This window comes from Physeter macrocephalus, chromosome 4 (assembly GCF_002837175.3).
Source record: "Physeter macrocephalus isolate SW-GA chromosome 4, ASM283717v5, whole genome shotgun sequence".
In the NCBI taxonomy this organism is placed as follows: domain Eukaryota; kingdom Metazoa; phylum Chordata; class Mammalia; order Artiodactyla; family Physeteridae; genus Physeter; species Physeter macrocephalus.
In genome coordinates, this window is record NC_041217.1 from 125,432,194 (window position 1) to 125,451,047 (window position 18,854).

Genomic DNA, 18,854 nt, shown 5'->3' on the forward strand with positions numbered 1-18,854 from the left:
CTCAAGACATGATGCCTACATCTTATTGCACACATTTTCAGAACTCCTCCAACCATTCTCTTATGAAAAGTTTGGATTTACTTTTATTGTTACCTTTTAAAATGTTTCACATGAAACTTTATAATTTTAAATTAATTTTGTGTCATTAATAGTATCCCTTGTCAGGTTATGTCTTGGAAACATAGGTAATATTAGGCTGTGGCTACTCTTACCAAAGGCTGTATATCAGATAATGTTCAACTAGGGAGCTGGGCAAAAATGCAAGATAAATTTTGGCTTCCACATTCTCATCTTAATTTCATTCTAAAGGGAAATAGGAAACAAAAGAAAAGAGAGAAGAAAACCCTAGAACAATGTGTCATAAAGCCAGATTTTAAAAAAAGGTTAACACTATTTTGTAACATCAATCACTGTACTTCTTTTCCATAACACAAATGCAAAACTGAGTTGATTATTCCTGTCCACCAAGAGCTTTTTGAAAATTTCTAAAAGAATTTTAGGTTCTGTTCAGAAAATATATGTATCTCCAACGAAATAATCCTAAATTCAATAGGTAAGGTAAACTGCACGCCATTATACTACACCACCCTAAAAACTTTTCTCTTACCTCTCCTTTTTACTAAAGGCTATCCTTTCAAATTGCTGTTTAATTTCCAAATTAATTCTTCCACAGCTTCACATCACTCAGGTAACCTCTCAGTCTCTGAACTGAGGGACTCCCACCACCAAATAGTTTCCGGCTGGAGATAGAACTTTTATTAAAAGTACGAAGTATGAGGTCAGCCAACAGGACCTGAGATTTGGGGCAAGTTCTTCAACGCTGGGAAACTTAGCTTTTTCATTTGAAAAATGATGTTTGATGCAGATTTCTAAAATTCCCTCAAATGTATAATGGTGATTTAAACATAACCAGAATTCTTGTTTGATATGGCAGTAGATTTTCTTAAGGGAAGGAATTTGGCAAGTTTTGCATTACCTATCCCAAGCCCCTTATTTTGTGCACTTACGGAAAACTACTTAAGCTCCATTTTACTACCGAATTAACCGGTGGGGAGGTGGAGCGGGGGGCGGGGATGTTAACCTACATTTTAGCACTGGGGACAGTGGAACTGTGGCCCCTGCTAAAATCTACGAAGGGGACAGCACTGCAACATACACCCAGGAAGCTTTCCAGAAGCAAAACCAAGGGATCTGTCAGGTGAAAAGTACGCCCCAGGTTTGTTTCACATGCTAACCACTGCCTGAGAGCCTCTAAGGCCAGGCAGAAAAGGCTTGTCTGTTCGTTTTTTCTCTGCAAATTTCAAATTCCTTTAACCCAAAGGCTTGGCTCCAAACCATGCTGTGGGGGACTAAACCGCCTCACCCGTTCTGAATGTGGAAACATGACTCCGCCTCGCCAACGACCGCAAGAGGGAGAAGCAGCTACAGGGAAGCCAGGTGAGGCCGGGCGCCTGTCTCGCCGGCCCCGCCCGAGAGTAGACCAGCCGGCGCAAGCCCCACGGCCCCGCGCAAAAGCCTTGAGAGTCCACAGCCCACGCCGACGGCGGCGGGGTCAGGGCGGCGCATCACGTGGCCCAACGGCGCAGCCAATCAGCGCAGCCCTCTGAGGTATTCAAATCGATGGCGGGGCCGACGGTTGTGTGGGGCTGCGCTGCCACCGGCGTCTCGGGGGCTGAGTGTCGCCTTCCGCCGCCATGCCGGGCACCGGGCGCTGACAGACCTTCGGGCCCGGTGGGCGGAATGGAGAATCAGGGTGTGCCTCCCGGGCCTTATCGGGCCACCAGGCTGGTAAGACTGCGCGTGAACGAGACTGGCCAGCCGGGGTGATGGCCGCTTTTACGTGAGAACGTTTGTAGCTTTCCCTCGGGCGGAGGGATAGGTTCCAGAACTTCTTGGGTGGCTGAAGAGAATGAGGGGAGTTCACGGGTATCGCGGACCCTTGCAGACACTCCTGTCCCCCTCCTCTGCTCCGGGCTCCCCAGGTGGGCGCATCGGACTCAGCTTCTGAAGCGACTCCTGTTCTTGGTGCTGTCGGCGTCCCCTGGAATGTCTTGGAATATTCTGAGTTTAGCCGCTCCCCACGCCTGATTTTATACCCGCATAAGGATTCGAGAAGAGTTTTGAGTTCCAGTGCTTTGTAGGGTCAGACTTGGGGGCAAGCCCGATTGTTTGTGACAGCTTCGTTTTGCCGGTCCTGTAGAATTTAATGCAGGATGTACCGACTGAATACCACTCAGTAACAGCTATTTCATAACTAAGAATATTTTAAGTACCCGTCAGGAACCACTGTTGGTAGTCACTGGATTTGTACTTGCATAGAGTGTCTTGTGTATTTGGATCATCAATCCAAGAGGATACTGTGCCACTGGTTATGTGACATTAGGAGAGTCACTTCTGTGAGCGTCAGTTTCCACCTTAGTAAACTAGAGCTAATGATACATGCCCAGGCTAAGAGATGTCCCAGAGTAGACATACTGTATGTGAAAGTGTGCTGTGATCTGTAGAATAACAAACAACTTATTCTCTGGATAAATTGCAGCTCAATATAAGTTTCTTGAATAATATATGAGATGTGGAAGTGTGGAAAGAAAAGAATACAGTTATTGTGTTTTCAGCCCTTAAATTCTGCGTTGTGATGTTGGGACCACATAGGTTAGATAAGTGGTAGCATAGCGAGTAGTAGCATAGTTGGGGTTACAAATCAGATTTCTTAACCTCTAATGTAAGATTTTTTAATTAAAAAGTTATATGTTTATTCTATACCACTCCTCTTAGACCTGCCACGAACCCAAAAGTTTGGGTAATTTGAAAACAGTTTTGGAAAGTGTGAGTATCTTTTGAAAATGTAGATATATCACAGCATCATTAAACAAACAGTAGACTTAAAACTTAATTTACCGCATCTGTTCTATGTTAATTATTGGGATCTTCACTAGTAAATATACTAAAGATATATTATTAATACTTTAATACTAAAGGTATTTTACCAGTAAAACTATTGCCTGCCAAGAGTTTTGTTTGGCCTGCATAGTTAGTTATGAGTGCAGGTTCTAAAGTCAATCCAATGCCTGGGTTTTAGCTGTGTGACCTTGGTCAAATTATTAAATGTCTCTGTGCTTCATATTCCTTATCTGAAAATGGGATAGAATTCATTCATTCACAATTCATAGAATTGTGAGAATTAAAGTGAAATAATGAGTGTAATGCATAGTGTCTGACACAAATGCTACTATCATATTATTAATATTAGTTGAGGTTAAAGAAACAGGAATAAATGCTTTCTCTGTTGAGAACTAAAGGCAGGTTCATTGTAGTTCTCCATTATTCCTAGGTTTCCTAAGTAAGCCAACCAGCCTGTGAAGTGCTTTTAGTCAAAAACTATTACATAAAAATATTATTACCACACTAGAATTAATAAAAAGAAATCAGTATGAGATGTAAAATTTTCTTTAGCACAAATAAGACAAGTGATTTCTTCATGAATTTTAATGATTTAACAAGATGTGAATGAGAGAATTTCATTGTCTAATTAAAAAAAATTTTTTTTCTTTCCATTTGCAGTGGAATGAAGTTACCACATCTTTTCGAGCGGGAATGCCTCTAAGGAAACACAGGCAACACTTTAAAAAATATGGCAATTGTTTTACAGCAGGAGAAGCGGTAGACTGGCTTTATGACCTATTAAGAAATAATAGCAATTTTGGTCCTGAAGTAACAAGGCAACAGACTATCCAGCTATTGAGAAAATTTCTTAAGAACCATGTTATTGAAGATATCAAGGGCAAATGGGGATCAGAAAATCTTGATGACAACGGTCAGCTATTCAGGTACTAAACAAAGAAATAACTGCAAAACTGAATTAGTTAACAATGAAGTTTCACTCCACTACTAATACTTTTACTAAAACAGCAGCCTCTTCAGGGGAAGTAATATTTTCTGTAAAAAACTTACTTTTCTGGGCTTCCCTGGTGGTGCAATGGTTGAGAGTCCGCCTGCCGATGCAGGGGGCGCAGGTTCGTGCCCCGGTCCGGGAAGATCCCACATGCCGCGGGGCGGCTGGGCGCGTGAGCCATGGCCGCTGGGCCTGCGCGTCCGGAGCCTCTGCTCCGCGGCGGGAGAGGCCACAGCTGTGAGAGGCCCGCGTACCGCAAAAAAAAAAAAAAGAAAACTTACTGCTCTTAGTCCAATTAAAACCATTTAAAAGTTAAAGTTAGTTAAAGGTTATTGCTGCACAATTCAAACTTATAATAAAATAAGGAGTTGGGAGGAAAGAATGAGATAGTGTCACTTTTACATATTCTGAAAACTCTATAACATGTCAAGGACAGAACATTATCAACCTTTAGTTTCATAGATTTAATAATTACAAGACAAGTTCTCACAGGTCCTTACCTTCAAGTGACACGTAATCTATATAATCTAAGAACACATGTGATGAAATAAATAATAGCAAACTTTATATAATAACTAACAAAAGAAATATACCACGGGTTGAAGAGAATATTTATTAAGAATTTATCATGGGGCTTCCCTGGTGGCGCAGTGGTTGAGGGTCCGCCTGCCGATGCAGGGGACACGGGTTCATGCCCCGGTCCGGGAAGATCCCACATGCCGCGGAGCGGCTGGGCCCGTGAGCCATGGCCGCTGAGCCTGCGCGTCCAGAGCCTGTGCTCTGCAACGGGAGAGGCCACAACAGTGAGAGGCCCACGTACTGCAAAAAAAAAAAAAAAAAAAAACAAGAATTTATCATGTACCAGAAGCCCTACTTTATGAGTTACATGTTTTCTTTATTTAATCCCTAGAATAGCTCAGAAAGGAAGGTATTAACTCCTTACAGGTGAAGAGCCTGAGACCATGCTTCAACAAATTTTATTCCTTTGGTCTGAAATATGTTCATGTACACATTCATCAGACTAGTAAACACGTTTCTTCTCATGTCAGCTGTATTGTAGCTTCTGTGGGACCTTTCTGACTCCCTCCGGCCAGCATAATTGGTTTTTCTCTCTTGTACCCGGAGTTCTTGATTATATATCCCTTAAATTAGGTCTTTGGATTCTAATAACCATGTTTTTTTACTCTACAAAATTAGTACTTTTCAAATAAAATGTAGAAATTGATTCTTGCCAGTGTGTCAAAGATGACTTATGTCATACAAATAAACTGCAGTAACAAGCATATGAATATCTTGTATAACACCCTACAAATCTTTCCTCTCTCCACTACTCGTCAGTCACCTTTTGAGTTCCTTTGCTGCTGCTCATCCTTTAGCTTTTACTGTCCTCAAGGTCCTAGGCTTGTCTACCCTTCACCTCTCTCCCTGGGCAATCTCATACCATGTCTCCACTTACTTTTCTTATGACTTTCAAACCTCCAACCCAAATACCTCTCCTGAGCTTTAGGCCCACTTTTGCCTATTAAACAGGCACTTCAAATATAGTATATGGAAAATCACTAACATCTCTTAACCTAAATTCTGACCTCTTATATCCATATCTGAATGAATGGCACAGTCTTCCCTGTAGTTGCCTTCATTCTTTCCCTTCTCCCCTTTAAATATGATGTAATTATCAAACCATGTCTATCATGCTGCCTCAGTATTCTCTGATCTGTCTACTTCTCTTAATGAATGTTCTTTTTGTGAGACTACTATTCTCTCTTACCTGGAATTCTGCATAACTCTTCAACTAGTCTGTCTACCTCTAGTGCTTTTATAGTGGTAACAAAACTATGACGTAGTTAAAAATAAAGTATAACAAAAATGTGTAAGACCTTACTGGAGAAAATTATCAAATTTTACTTAAAGTAATAAGTGGAGAAAGATATTCTGTTCATGAATGAGAAGACTTAGTGTCATAAATAAGTCACTTCTTCCCAAATTGTTGTATAAATTCAGTGCATCTTCATTCAAAACCCCTACATAATTTTTTGTAGGATTTAACAAGCAGATTTTAGAGTTCATTTGATAATGTAAAGGTCCAAGTCAATTTTGAGGAACAATGAGGGGAGAATTGCCTTACCTGATTATCTGGGCTTAATTAAATTTAAATTAAGACCATTAAGTGCTGAGAATATAAACCCTTACATATAAAGAAACTTGGTGTGAGTTATACATGAATTAAATACCTAAATATGAAAATAAAACTCTTCTGAAAGAATATAAGAAACTATTTTTAGGACAGAGGAATAAGAAAAAAACTTCTGAGGTGACTAAAAACTTATGCATAAACTTGATGTATGTTAAAAGATACCATAGGGATATTGTTTATGTATATTTATTTAAAGTATGAAAATATGAAAAAGAAGGAAATACACTAACTATAGGTTAATGATTTCCCTTAGGAAGAGAGAAATAGAATTAGCAAAGAATTTCTTTCATTTATAAAAAAGATAATGGGGCTTCCCTGGTGGTGCAGTGGTTAAGAATCCACCTGCCAGTGCAGGGGACACGGGTTCGAGCCCTGGTCCAGAAAGATCCCACATGCTGCAGAGCAACTAAGCCCGTGTGCCACAACTACTGAGCCTGCGCTCTAGAGTCCGCGAGCCACAACTACTGAGCCCACACGCCGCAACTACTAAAGCCCACGTGCCTAGAGCCCATGCTCTACAACAAGAGAAGCCACTGCAATGAGAAGCCTGCGCACCCCAACAAAGAGTAGCCCCCGCTCGCCACAACTAGAGAAAGCCCACGCGCAGCAATGAAGACCCAACGTAGCCATAAATAAATAAATTAAATAAATTTTTAAAATAATAATAAATTTTAAATTAAAAAAATTTTAAAAAGATAATGAAGTCTTGGTAAATGTTAATAGTTGCATTGGTTGATGGTTACCTATATGGATGTTGTTTTATATTATTTTCTGTACTTTTTTGGATCTTTGAAATATTTTATATTAAATTGAAGGGAGGAAAAGCATTATAATCAAAAGGAGCAAGAGTTCTGGAAATTGAACAATTACAAAGGGTAGAAAATATATACAAATTAGATAACTAATGAGAGAGATTTAGAAAATGTAACATTCTAGAACCATTTATTATGTAAGTGATACCTCTCCAAAAGAATTGATCCTAATAATAACCCTGATTTATATAGGAATAAAGTTAAAATACATACAGTTTACTAAAGAAAGCAGGAAACTATTAAATTTTTTAAAAAGGTTTAATGGGAAAATTAATTTATGTAGAAGATTCATTCCTTGATAATGTAAATAAATCCAGTTTTTTTAGTTATTTTTAAGATAAATGGCACAAAGTTTATGATCTCACATTATTTAATTGCATATTATTCTTAAACCAGATTTCCTGCAAATTCTCCACTTAAAACTCTTCCACGAAGGCATCCAGAATTGAGAAAAAACAGAATAGAGAACTTTTCCAAAGATAAAGATAGTATTTTTAAATTACGAAACTTATCTCGGAGAACTCCTAAAAAGCATGGATTACATTTCTCTCAGGTAAAACATCCTTTTTACTAGTCACTAGTTTAAATATAATTACTGCGTGCTTAATAATAGAATCATTAAAAGTGAATGATTAAGATTTGAAGCCAATACTTGGAATCTCTTATCTATATTATATTCTAAAAATGTATGTGTAAATTTGTTTGGAACTCACAGAAACGATAATAAAAATGATAGTGAGACATACTTGAAATAGTATTTGTATAATTTAAGCATGTTTTGTTTTAAATTAATTTGAGGGTAGTGGAGGCAGCTGCAAAACCAAAAGCTCTATTACCATATATTGCATTATTTCTTCAAGTGACACCTTACAGCTCCTCAATGGGCTAATACTAATAGAATTACTAAGTATTAGAAGTGGTGTCAGTTCATTATCTCCAAAATGTGAGCATACCATATTAAACCAAAGTAATTCTTTTTTCAGGAAAATGCAGAGAAAATGAACTGTGAAATAATCAATGAAGATCAAGAAAATTCCATTGATAATAGAGAAATAAGCCAGAAAGATATTGAAGAAGTTTGGAGATATGTTATTCTGATCTAGTAAGCTATAACTAAGCTATAACCAAGTTCCTCAGGTGTTTAGAATGTTAATTTGATATTTTCATCAAGATATGCAGTTGAGGAAGAACAGATTAATTCGCAAAGCTTAGAATTTAACCTGTATATGTGTTTCTTAATAAATATTCTTGCGATAGTTCTGGTACAATAGAAGTAGAATGTTTTCAATATAATTTTCTTTTTCTTTGACTCAAAGTTGTAGCTCTAGTTTGGGGTCTATATTGGAATCCTGCAAAGGTTATTAAGATACTTTAAAGTAGATACTAATATAAGTCTTAGAGGTTGATTTAAAAAAAATATTCCAAAAGCTTTGTTTGTTTTCCATTCAAACTCTTTCATATTTGTATTCTATTCCACTTATTTTATGGAGGAAAAAAAGTTTGTATTCTTTCTCCTATTTAGCCTGCAAACTATTTTAGGTGTGTCATCCCTAGAAGAAGTCATAAATCCCAAACAAGTAATTCCTCAATATATAATGTACAACATGACCAATACAAGTAAGCATGGAGTAGTTATACTGCAAGACAAATCAGGTTGGTATCAATGAAAAAAGTTGGAATCATTTTAAACATGCTAACAAAGGTTGCAGCTATTGTGGAGATAAAGGGAGACCAAAATGTAGAAAGTAGAATACTTCAGTTGAGAGAACGTCAGGGAGACTACTGTTTTATCAGAGGCGCTTTAGTAATCATAGTGGACTAATTTTTAAATGAATATTCTTCACACTTATTTTAGCTCTTAAGGTGGATTCCTGAATGATTTTTTTTAATGACAGGGTTAAGCATCCAAAAGATATGCAAACATAATTAAAACTATTGATTAATCACATTTTATTGAGGACCTACAATGTGCCAGGCACTGTACTAAAGATTAGTGATGAACAAGAGAGAAATGGTCCATGCCTTCCTGGAGCTTACATGAGAAGTTATATACAAATTTAAAGGGGTCAAGACATACATGCAAAACCAAAGTAACACCCTATAAAATAAGTCAAAACTCTCAAGAACAGTATTCTAAAGAACACTAGCTTTGTATTATATATATGTTTATATAATGTATTGATTTCACATATAAGATAGAAAAATCGGGGAAATAATTTAAGCCAGATGTATTGGAAAGCTTATAGGAAATGTATTAATAAATTTACTGAAAATGTTGGCTCATTTTTTTATAATCAATTGCTGTCTGTAGAATTAATTGACATGCATTACTTTGAGCTTCTTTTTGTGGGCAAGAACTTTGAGGGTTTAATTGTAGGAGCAAAAAAGTAAATGTTAAAACTTAAGAACTATGTTGTGTATGCTTGTAGCTTTGGACCAGTCGTATCTTTCATTACCTAAAATAACTTGATTATATGCTCTCCATCTAAGCTTTCTCGTCTTTATAACTATTAACTTTTCAAGTCAAATGTATGTGTGGTTTTTGTGTTTGTGTCAAAAAACTGCTACACTTATGTGTCATGTTTCACATAGTGGCAATTGAAAGATTTTAAGCAAGCCTCACTGTGAAAGTACCTTAATATTCAAATATAGCTTGTTTCAATCATAGGTTTCACTCAAATCAGTAATATTCAAATAGCATAGCTAACTTTTTAAACTTGTATTATAAAATACTGTATTGGCCCTATGTCTTATTAAATATGTAATCATTTTTAATCCTGCTGGTACACATACGTGTGTGTGTGTGTATATATATATATATACACACACACACGTGTGTGTATAATTATATAAGTGTGAAGTTTTAAATATACTATCATCATAACTGTATGATTGAACACTATTAATTTTTTGTGTAGATGACCTACCTCACTGGGTATTATCTGCCATGAAGTGCCTAGCAAATTGTAAGTTAAACAAACTATGTGTGTGTGTGTGTGTGTGTGTGTGTGTGTGTGTGTGTGTGTGTGTATTATATTGATAATATTTAATAAGAACCAAGGAATTTTTTTAATAATTTATAAAGTCCTGATAAAATTAAATTATATTATTTCTGTTGATGTTTAAATGAAGATCTAGTAGAACTGATTACACTTCTTTGCATGTGGAGTGTGTTATAGAGCCCTTAACTTTTTCTATGCAGATAGTGATTTTATAATCCAAGCCCGTCATTTATGACTCAGTTCTCATAAATCATAAAATCATAGGCTAGAGGATCTCAGAGGATTTTTAGGTATAATCTACATCAATTGCCTTAGTGAGTCCAGAGAGTTCAAATAGCAACTTTTAAGTAAAGCAGCTTGTAAGTTGAAAGTTTCCATCAGAAATGAAGTCTTGGGGCTTCCCTGGTGGCGCAGTGGTTGAGAATCTGCCTGCTAATGCAGGGGACATGGGTTCGAGCCCTGGTCTGGGAGGATCCCACATGCTGCGGAGCAACTAGGCCTGTGAGCCACAACTACTGCGCCTGCGCGTTTGGAGCCTGTGCTCCGCAACAAGAGAGACCGTGATAGTGAGAGGCCCATGCACCACGATGAAGAGTGGCCCCCGCTTGCCACAACTAGAGATAGCCCTCGCACAGAAACGAAGACCCAACACAGCAAAAATAAATTAATTAATTAATAAACTCCTACCCCCAACATCTTCTAAAAAAAAAAAAAGCAAAAGAAATGAAGTCTTATAAAACCCACTTCAGTCCCCTTGCCATTGTACACGGCTTCAACATTTGGTGTTTCATGACATGCTTCTACTCCATAGGGTATATTAATGGGACTTTTATGTTTACGAAAAAAAAATGGTCTGTCACTAATCAGATCATTTTTAGCATTTCATTCTTCAAGCTTTTTCCATAGTGATCAATGATAAGTGAGTTTTATAATTTAAGACCCTAGTTCAAGTACAAAACCCTAATTGCTCTCAAAAATCAGTTTTTAAAATGTGCAGAGGTATATGCTTCTAAATCATCAAAAGTTAAATTATATTTTAATAATTTTGTTACAAAAGTATTTTTCTAGTTTTTATAAAATTAGTATTTTATTAATGTTCAGGATAAGTATATATTCCCTTGTTGTCCACTGGGTGTCAATATGACAAAATAACAGGATAAATAGCAATAAGTAAATAATATTAGTTATAGAGAAAATTTATCAAATCAAGGTAAAGATCTTGATCAGAAGCTAAAGATTTTTGAGATTCTCTTTCTACCTTCTCACTATGTAACTGTCCTTCTCTCTCATACCTTGGCTTATGATTAGCAACTCAGCATACTTCCAGGGATTTCTCTGATGCCCCATCTTTAGGGATTTGTTTCTTTTTCTTCTCAGTCCACGTTATACATAAATGATACCAAGATATAGCTTACTAAATTCCAGTTTAACAACAATATGTCTAGCCAGAGGCAATATTAAGACTTTTATTTAACTTGTTTGTTATTTAATCCCCCATCGTAATCCTGTGACATACAGGACAAAGATCAGTATACTATTCGTAATTTTTTTTCTAGAAGAGAAAACTAAGGCTTAGAAAGTCTTTTTTTCTGATACATAAGGAGCTATGTATTCAAACCTAGATTCTCTAACTGTAAATTCTGTGTTTTTAATTCCAGTAAAGTATTTTCTATCTTAGAAAACTTTTAATTATTATCAAATTTTTTATTCTACATATTAAGAATATTTCTTATATCCTCCTCAGAAAAATTGTCTATTTGTTCCACATAAAATCCTTGTTAGCCTTTAAGCTATTAAGTGTGTGTATGTGTGTTAACTTGAAAGATAACATAGTAACTCTCAAATCTGAGTGCATATCACAGTCACTAGAGAAACTCAGCAAATATTCAGATTCAGTCGATTCAGTATGTCAGGAATTTTTTTTTTTTTTTAAATCACGTCTCAGAAGATTCTTATAGCAAGAATCCCAGCTCAGTGTTAGGAAACTACTTAATTAGTGAACCAGAAGCAAACATTTCTAGATCAGTAATTCCTAGCTCCATAGGAATTCTGATAGATTCTGGACTGTTTAGAGGAGATTATACTTTTAATAGGTACACTGGATGATTCTGATTATGTAGTCCATGGACCACCCTTTAAATGCTATTAAACCTCAAGATCCTGTGACTTGCTCTCACTTTATACTGCTCTAAGTTCTAATTTTAGCTTTGCCACCAAACGTCTTTTACCTTGAGCAAGTTGCTCTGAGCTTCAGTTTCCTCACCTGTAACATAAGATCAGAATTTATTTCTGAGGAAAATACTAATGAGTAGACATGATTATTTCAATAATGTTAAGCTAATGGAACAGCTGTAAAGACATTATTTAAACTCATTCAGGGTATGCTTCACGTCAGGCAAAATTTAATCACAAAAATGTAAATTTACAAAAGACAATTTGAAAGAATTATTTGCATAATACAAATAATCTTTGCTGTATAAAATGAGTTGTGATAAAATCCCATTAAATTAAACTGTCCTGATGCTTTTAAAATATATTTCAAATTTTGCTTTATATAAAATTTTTCAGTCATAAATATTAAAATTAAACAAAATGCTAATAGTTGCGGTGATTTCTAGTGAAAAGATGGTGAGAAGGAATGAGATATGCACAACCCTTTAAATTTTTAAATTGTGACAGAATTTGTTAAACATAACTCCTTCATGAAATAAGTATACGTTTTATGCTTTTTATAAGTATCTTTAATAATTGTATTTAAAATTAAATATATTTCACCTTTTTTTAAATTTTTTGCCTCTACTTAGGGCCAAGAAGTAATGATATGAATAATCCAACTTATGTTGGATTTGAACGAGATGTATTCAGAACAATTGCAGATTATTTTCTAGATCTCCCTGAACCTCTGCTTACCTTTGAATATTATGAATTATTTGTGAACATTTTGGGTATGTATAGATTTTTATTTATTATTTAAATTTATTTTATTAGTTTCCAAGTCCCTCATAATTTAAAAGATCTAAAAGCATAGGTAAATATGAAGGTGGCAGGCTATAAATTATTTTAAACTTCAGGAATACTCTGTTTGTTATGTTGTTTTCCAGTAATTCAAATATACCATTCCAATGCCAATTCTCTACACCAATAGGGTGTCTTACAATTCAGTTCATTTTTGACACTAACTACCCAGAGTTAACCCAGACCCCAAAAAGTTGAGGACAAAGTCTTTCAGCTCTGATACTAACTACCCAGTGCTAGCTCAGACCCCAGAGATCAAGGGCTCAGTTCCACAACGCTGCCCTCACTTCATGCACCAGCTGCAAATGAGGTCCTCAGGTTTACTGACATTTCTGCCTGACTAACTACCAAGTTAGGGGTTCCCACAACCCCCTGAAGTTTAATAATTCACTGTAATGGCTCACAGAACTCTGGAAAGTGCTTTACTTAATGATTACCAGTTTATTATAAAGGATACAAGTCAGGAACAGCCAAATGGAAGAGATATATAGGGCAAGGAATGGGAGTAAGGGTTGTGCAGAGCTTCTATGTTCTCTCCAGGAATGTCATCCCCCCAAGTGTGTCCATGTATTCACCAACCGGTAAGCTCCCATAGCTGTGTTGTTTCAGAGTTTTAATTGAGGTTTCATTACATAGGTATGGTTGATTAAATCATTGCTCATTGTTGACTAAGTCTGACCTCCACCAACCACCACTACCCCACCACCCCCTCCAGGGAGGTCTGAGGTAAGGCTAAAAGTTCCAACCTTCCAAGAAGGGCTAGGCCTAAGTCACTTCATTAGCATAAACTGAGGCTAGCTCTAATAGGCTCATTGTGAATAACAAAAGACTCCTGTCACTCTGGAAATTCCATGGGTTTTAGGAGTTCTATACCAGGTACCAGAAACAAAAACTATATATATGTTTTATTAAACTACAGTTGTCTTATAATTAAGAATTTTCTAATACTTGTAGACTGAAAGTAGATATTTTGTCTTGTATTTGACTGAATCCATTTAATTAGATTGTTGAAATAAATTTTAAAGTTATTTTCATCACAAGTTGGAAAACCTCGAGTCTTGCACTTTGTAACTGAATGTTGCATGTGTCCTATTTAAGTGGCTTCTGAATTAAGCAACTGCTATTTGTACTATACTAACAATATGTACTATAGTGATGCTTTGTTTTTTAACGTTACTCTTGTTTTTGTTTTATTTTTGTCCACTGTCATACAGTTGCATCTTAATTTTTGTTTCATTTCCTGGTAGTTGTTTGTGGCTACGTCACAGTTTCAGATAGACCCAGTGGGATACATAAAATCCAAGATGATCCACAGTCTTCAAAAATCCTTCACTTAAACAGTCTGAATTCCTTCAAATCAACTGAGTGTCTTCTTCTCAGTCTGCTTCATAAAGACAAAAACAAAGAAGAATCAGATACTACTGAGAGACTGCAGATAAGTGATCAAGGATTTCAAGAAAACCATGCTAAGAAAATGCAGCTAGTTAATTTAAAAAACAGAAGAGCCAGTGTTAATGACATAATGGGAGGAAGTTGTCATAATTTAATAGGCTTAAGTAGTATGCATGTTCTATCCTCTAGCATCAAACCAAGGTGCTATTCATTAGAAGGAATTGTAGATTTACCAGGGAGTTCAAGTAAAGAGGTCTCCAGTGTCTTCCATCAATCTGTTTTGAACATAAAAGGACAAAATAATAAACAATTTTTAGAGTCTGAGACCAAACAGGAATCCCTAATGCATCTTCATTCAGAGGAAAGTATTCAAAAGCCACTCTGTGTTGGTTTTAAAAGAACCTCTACTTTGACCGTTCAAGACCAAGAGGAGTTATGTAATGGAAAGTGCAAGTCAAAACAGCTTTGTAGATCTCAGAGTTTACTTTTAAGAAGTAGTACAAGAAGGAATAGTTATATTAATATGCCAGTGGCTGAAATTATCATGAAACCAAATCTTGGACAAGGCAGCACAAGTGTGCAAACAGCTATGGAAGGTGAACTCGGAGAGTCTAGTACCACAGTCAATAAAAGACTCTGCAAAAGTACAATAGAACTTTCAGAAAACTCTTTACCTCCAGCTTCCTCTATGTTGACTGGCACACAAAGTAAGGTTGATGCTTTCAATGCATGTAATGTTAACTTTTAGTGTTTACTAACCCTGTTTCACTTACCTGGCTTTTCTTCTCTGAAATTGCTTTATTTTTTCCCTCCAGAAGGAAAGTTTCATATTGTAAAAGACTTGTCATGGCATAACCAAGATTTATTCTACTTACCTAAAGCACTCCTTTTCTTTCCCTTAAATTGCACTTATTCTGAGTCACTTTATTTGTAATAAGTGAAGGATTTTCAATCCTTCATAATCCAATGGGTTATGAAGAAAATAATGAGTATCTTACCATGCTTTTGAAGAATGTGGAAATTTCTGGGAATAGTCAAAAGAAATGAAATATTATTTTGCCTTCTTTATATAACTATATGCTGGTAGTATGAAAGCAGCTAGTGTCATTGATGATTTTTTTCTGGGGGGTAATTTGCCTTCTAGGTTTGCTACAACCTCATTTAGAGAGGGTTGCCATCGATGCACTACAATTGTGTTGTTTGTTACTTCCCCCACCAAATCGTAGACGGCTTCAACTTTTAATGCGCATGATTTCGCGAATGAGTCAAAATGTTGATATGCCCCAACTTCATGATGCAATGGGTACAAGATCACTGGTAAGTTGATTTCTTAAGGAAAGAATAAGTCCAGTTCATAAACTGTGCCCCCCCCCCGCAAAAAAAAAGAAAGAAAGAAGACCAAACCATCTAAGCATACTACTCAAGTGATGTCATGGTCTTGAAATCCTAGATTCTTGAGTTTAAAAAAGGCTCTTGAAAGTCTAACCTTTCCTAGCAGCAGAATACTGGTACATTAATCCTTTGTGCCCAGTCTTTTATACTTTCACATCTTGATATTTACCTAAGGACTTTGCCTATTCACTCACGCTATATCACTTCATAGTGGTTAACTGTCAGACCATATTATATTGCCTTGTGCCAATTCTGTTTGGTGGGGAAGGAAGAGGAGAGGTAGGCACTGTTGAAAGCCGAAGGGCACTATAACCCTGTGAAATAAAGAATTAATGGGAAATTCATGTGTAGTAAGTCAAAGTGTTTCAGATATTGTAGTAGTGGGAAAGTTGTATTTGATGTGTTATGTGAATTAGGATAGCTTGTCATTGTGGGCAGGAAGTTGGGAGATGTACTGTGAAGCAGTCTTAGGCTCCATATGAAGATGAGGGAAAAGAGGCATTTATATGCAGATATTGACTGGAAATGAACTCTTGAAATAGTATCTCCAATATCTCTTTCCCTCCCTCTCTTTATCTCTCTCTTCCTCTCTCTCTCTCTCTCTGTCTTTCTATAAAGAGCTGCCACTTCCTTAGAGCGCAGCTTCAATTTACAAAATGTTCTTGTAGCAAGGAATCTGTAGCTAAGCTCCGTTCTTCCACTTATTAAGGACAGTTTTTTAATAAAATGACATACCTAATATAAAGAGGAGGAATTATTATTAAGTAATTGTGGCACCATTAAAAAGCATAAGGAAGTTTGTAGGAAAAGATATTTAGAGAGATATGAGTAGGAAGGAGGTAATTTTGATTTTATACTTTTTGAGATTGAGGTTATAGAACATCCAAGTGAAATTTATCCTACAGACAGAATGTTGGAAACATGAACCTGGTGAAGAAATATTAGGGCAGAAAGTATATTTTTTGGAAAAGTGGTAGTTGAGGCTATGGGAGTAAATGAGTTCTACAAAGCTGAGAAAAAAAAGAATAAAAGCTGAGGACTGAGCATTGGAAGAAGATAGGAAAACCTGCCAGGCATGTAGGAATAAGACCAAAAATATTTCAATTCAATAAATATGCTCACCATCTATTATGTGCAAAATACTTAAAATACAATTCTGATATTCAAATTATTTTAGAATGAGGTGTGTGAGTGTTTATGTGTGCGTGTGTACGTGTGTATGTCTTATATTTTATGGGTTATATGGATATGAATGAGAGTAAATTAGTTTTGAAACACAAAATTTACCCCAGGATTTGAAGATTGTCATGATGGAATTGAAAAATACAATGTATTAATTGTTTTTAAAGACTAAAAGAATAGCATTAAAAACTGTTTTCCAGTTTCAAAAGATAAACGGTGCCAACCTTGTAACCACTTGTGTTTTTATGTTATATATTCTCCTAGTCTTGTGCTTTTATGGGGTTAATTTAATAAGTCACTGTTCTCTAACAGTCTTTAAGCACCATATTTATATGGTATTAATGGAACCTATGGTGTTTAGTGATAAAATTGAGACAAAATTGAAGAAAAAGCTAAAGCCTTCTGTAATCATTTGGAATTTATATTAAGGAAATACTTAACAAGTACTATTTAAAAAATTGGCATTCTATTCTTTCTAATGTAGTAAGTTATTGTCCTCATTTTGTAAGCTGAAGTCTGCTTATCACTTTTTCTCAATCCTTTAGCATAATACTACCTAGAAATTACTGGTATTCTAATTTATATAAAACCTTAAGTTTTTTAATTCACATCTTTAATGTTTCTAGATGATACATACTTTTTCTCGGTGTGTGTTACGCTGTGCTGAAGAAGTAGATCTTGATGAGCTTCTTGCTGCACGATTAGTTTCTTTCTTGATGGATCATCAACAGGAAATTCTCCAAGTACCCTCTTACCTACAGACTGCAGTGGAGAAACATCTTGACTACTTAAGAAAGGGCCATGTATGTATTCTAAGTCTTAAAATTCTCTGCATTAGTCAGTTGCAAGTGGCAAACTCATCTCAAACTAGCCTAATCAGAAAGGGAGACTTTATCAGCTCACATAAATAACCTCCAAAAGTCAGGAATGTAGATAGAATATGGAGATTCAAATAGCAATAGGACTGTTTCCATCCCTTCATCCCTTATTTCCATTTCAGTCCTATATTTGAAAAATGGCTCCTTCAAATGATTGGATATGGCTGATTAAACCTCTTGAGTCATAGACTTATATTTGCAATCCAAACGGAAAAAAAGCCATTCCTCACCACCAATTTGAAAAGTTATTGGTATGGAGTGGCCAAATGTAGATTAAATGCACATTCTTTAGGTGGTTGAGAGTGAGTGGGTTGAAGAGAGGGCCCATTCTCTGAGTGGCTCTACATAGATTAGAGAAGAATCTGTACTTGACAAAAGGTAAGGATAGTTAGAGTAGAATGGGAAGGAACTTTTATAAGGAGAGAAGGAATCTAAGCAGCCAAAAACAACAGATGTCTGCTATATTCAGTCCTTGTCTGCCCAACGCATTTATTCATGTTTCTTCCTATACATACTATTCTAATATTGCCATGACTTACTGTAATTATAACTATCCCCTACAATTCTTTCTCTCCTCTACAGATTTTTTTTTTCTACAGCAGGTCCTTACTGGTCATCAATTTTATACACATCAATGTATATATGTCAATACCAATCACCAATTCATCACACCACCACTCCCACCCACCCCCACCGCTTTGCCCCCTTGGTGTCCATACGTTTGTTGTCTACATCTGTATCTCACTTTCTGCCCTGCAAACTGGTTCATCTGTACCATTTTTCTAGGTTCCACATATATGCGCTAACATATATTTCTTTTTCTCTTTCTGACTTACTTCACTCTGTATGACAGTCTCTAGATCCATCCACATCTCTACAAATGACCGAATTTCTTTCCTTTTTATGGCTGAGTTATGTTCCATTGTATACATGTACCACATATTCTTTATCCATTTGTCTGTCGATGGGCATTTAGGTTGCTTCCATGACCTGGCTATTGTAAATAGTGCTGCAATGAACATTGGGGTGCATGTGTCTTTTTGAATTATGGTTTTCTCTGGGTATATGCCCAGTGGTGGGATTGCTGGATCATAT

At 36.2% G+C, this 18,854-nt stretch overlaps 1 protein-coding gene across 8 annotated transcripts in view; it reads left to right on the plus strand.

Moving 5' to 3' along the window:
- Positions 1-1,597: 1,597 nt before the first annotated feature.
- DEPDC1 (DEP domain containing 1) overlaps positions 1,598-18,854 on the plus strand; it is a 56,243-nt gene continuing 38,986 nt past the window's right edge. For 6 of the 8 annotated variants that reach the window (XR_008617232.1, XR_008617231.1, XM_055084532.1 and 3 more), the window contains exons 1-10: positions 1,598-1,788; positions 3,562-3,827; positions 7,295-7,451; positions 7,882-8,000; positions 8,421-8,551; positions 9,817-9,864; positions 12,705-12,845; positions 14,163-15,014; positions 15,452-15,624; positions 17,508-17,684. Coding sequence is in view for 6 of the 8 variants with exons in the window: in XM_055084532.1 (XP_054940507.1) it covers positions 1,621-1,788; positions 3,562-3,827; positions 7,295-7,451; positions 7,882-8,000; positions 8,421-8,551; positions 9,817-9,864; positions 12,705-12,845; positions 14,163-15,014; positions 15,452-15,624; positions 17,508-17,684 (2,232 nt within the window). In the remaining 2 variants the exon portion in view is untranslated. The remainder of the gene's footprint in view (positions 1,789-3,561; positions 3,828-7,294; positions 7,452-7,881; positions 8,001-8,420; positions 8,552-9,816; positions 9,865-12,704; positions 12,846-14,162; positions 15,015-15,451; positions 15,625-17,507; positions 17,685-18,854) is intronic. The other 2 variants (XM_055084533.1, XM_007116539.3) reach the window with 2 other exon arrangements.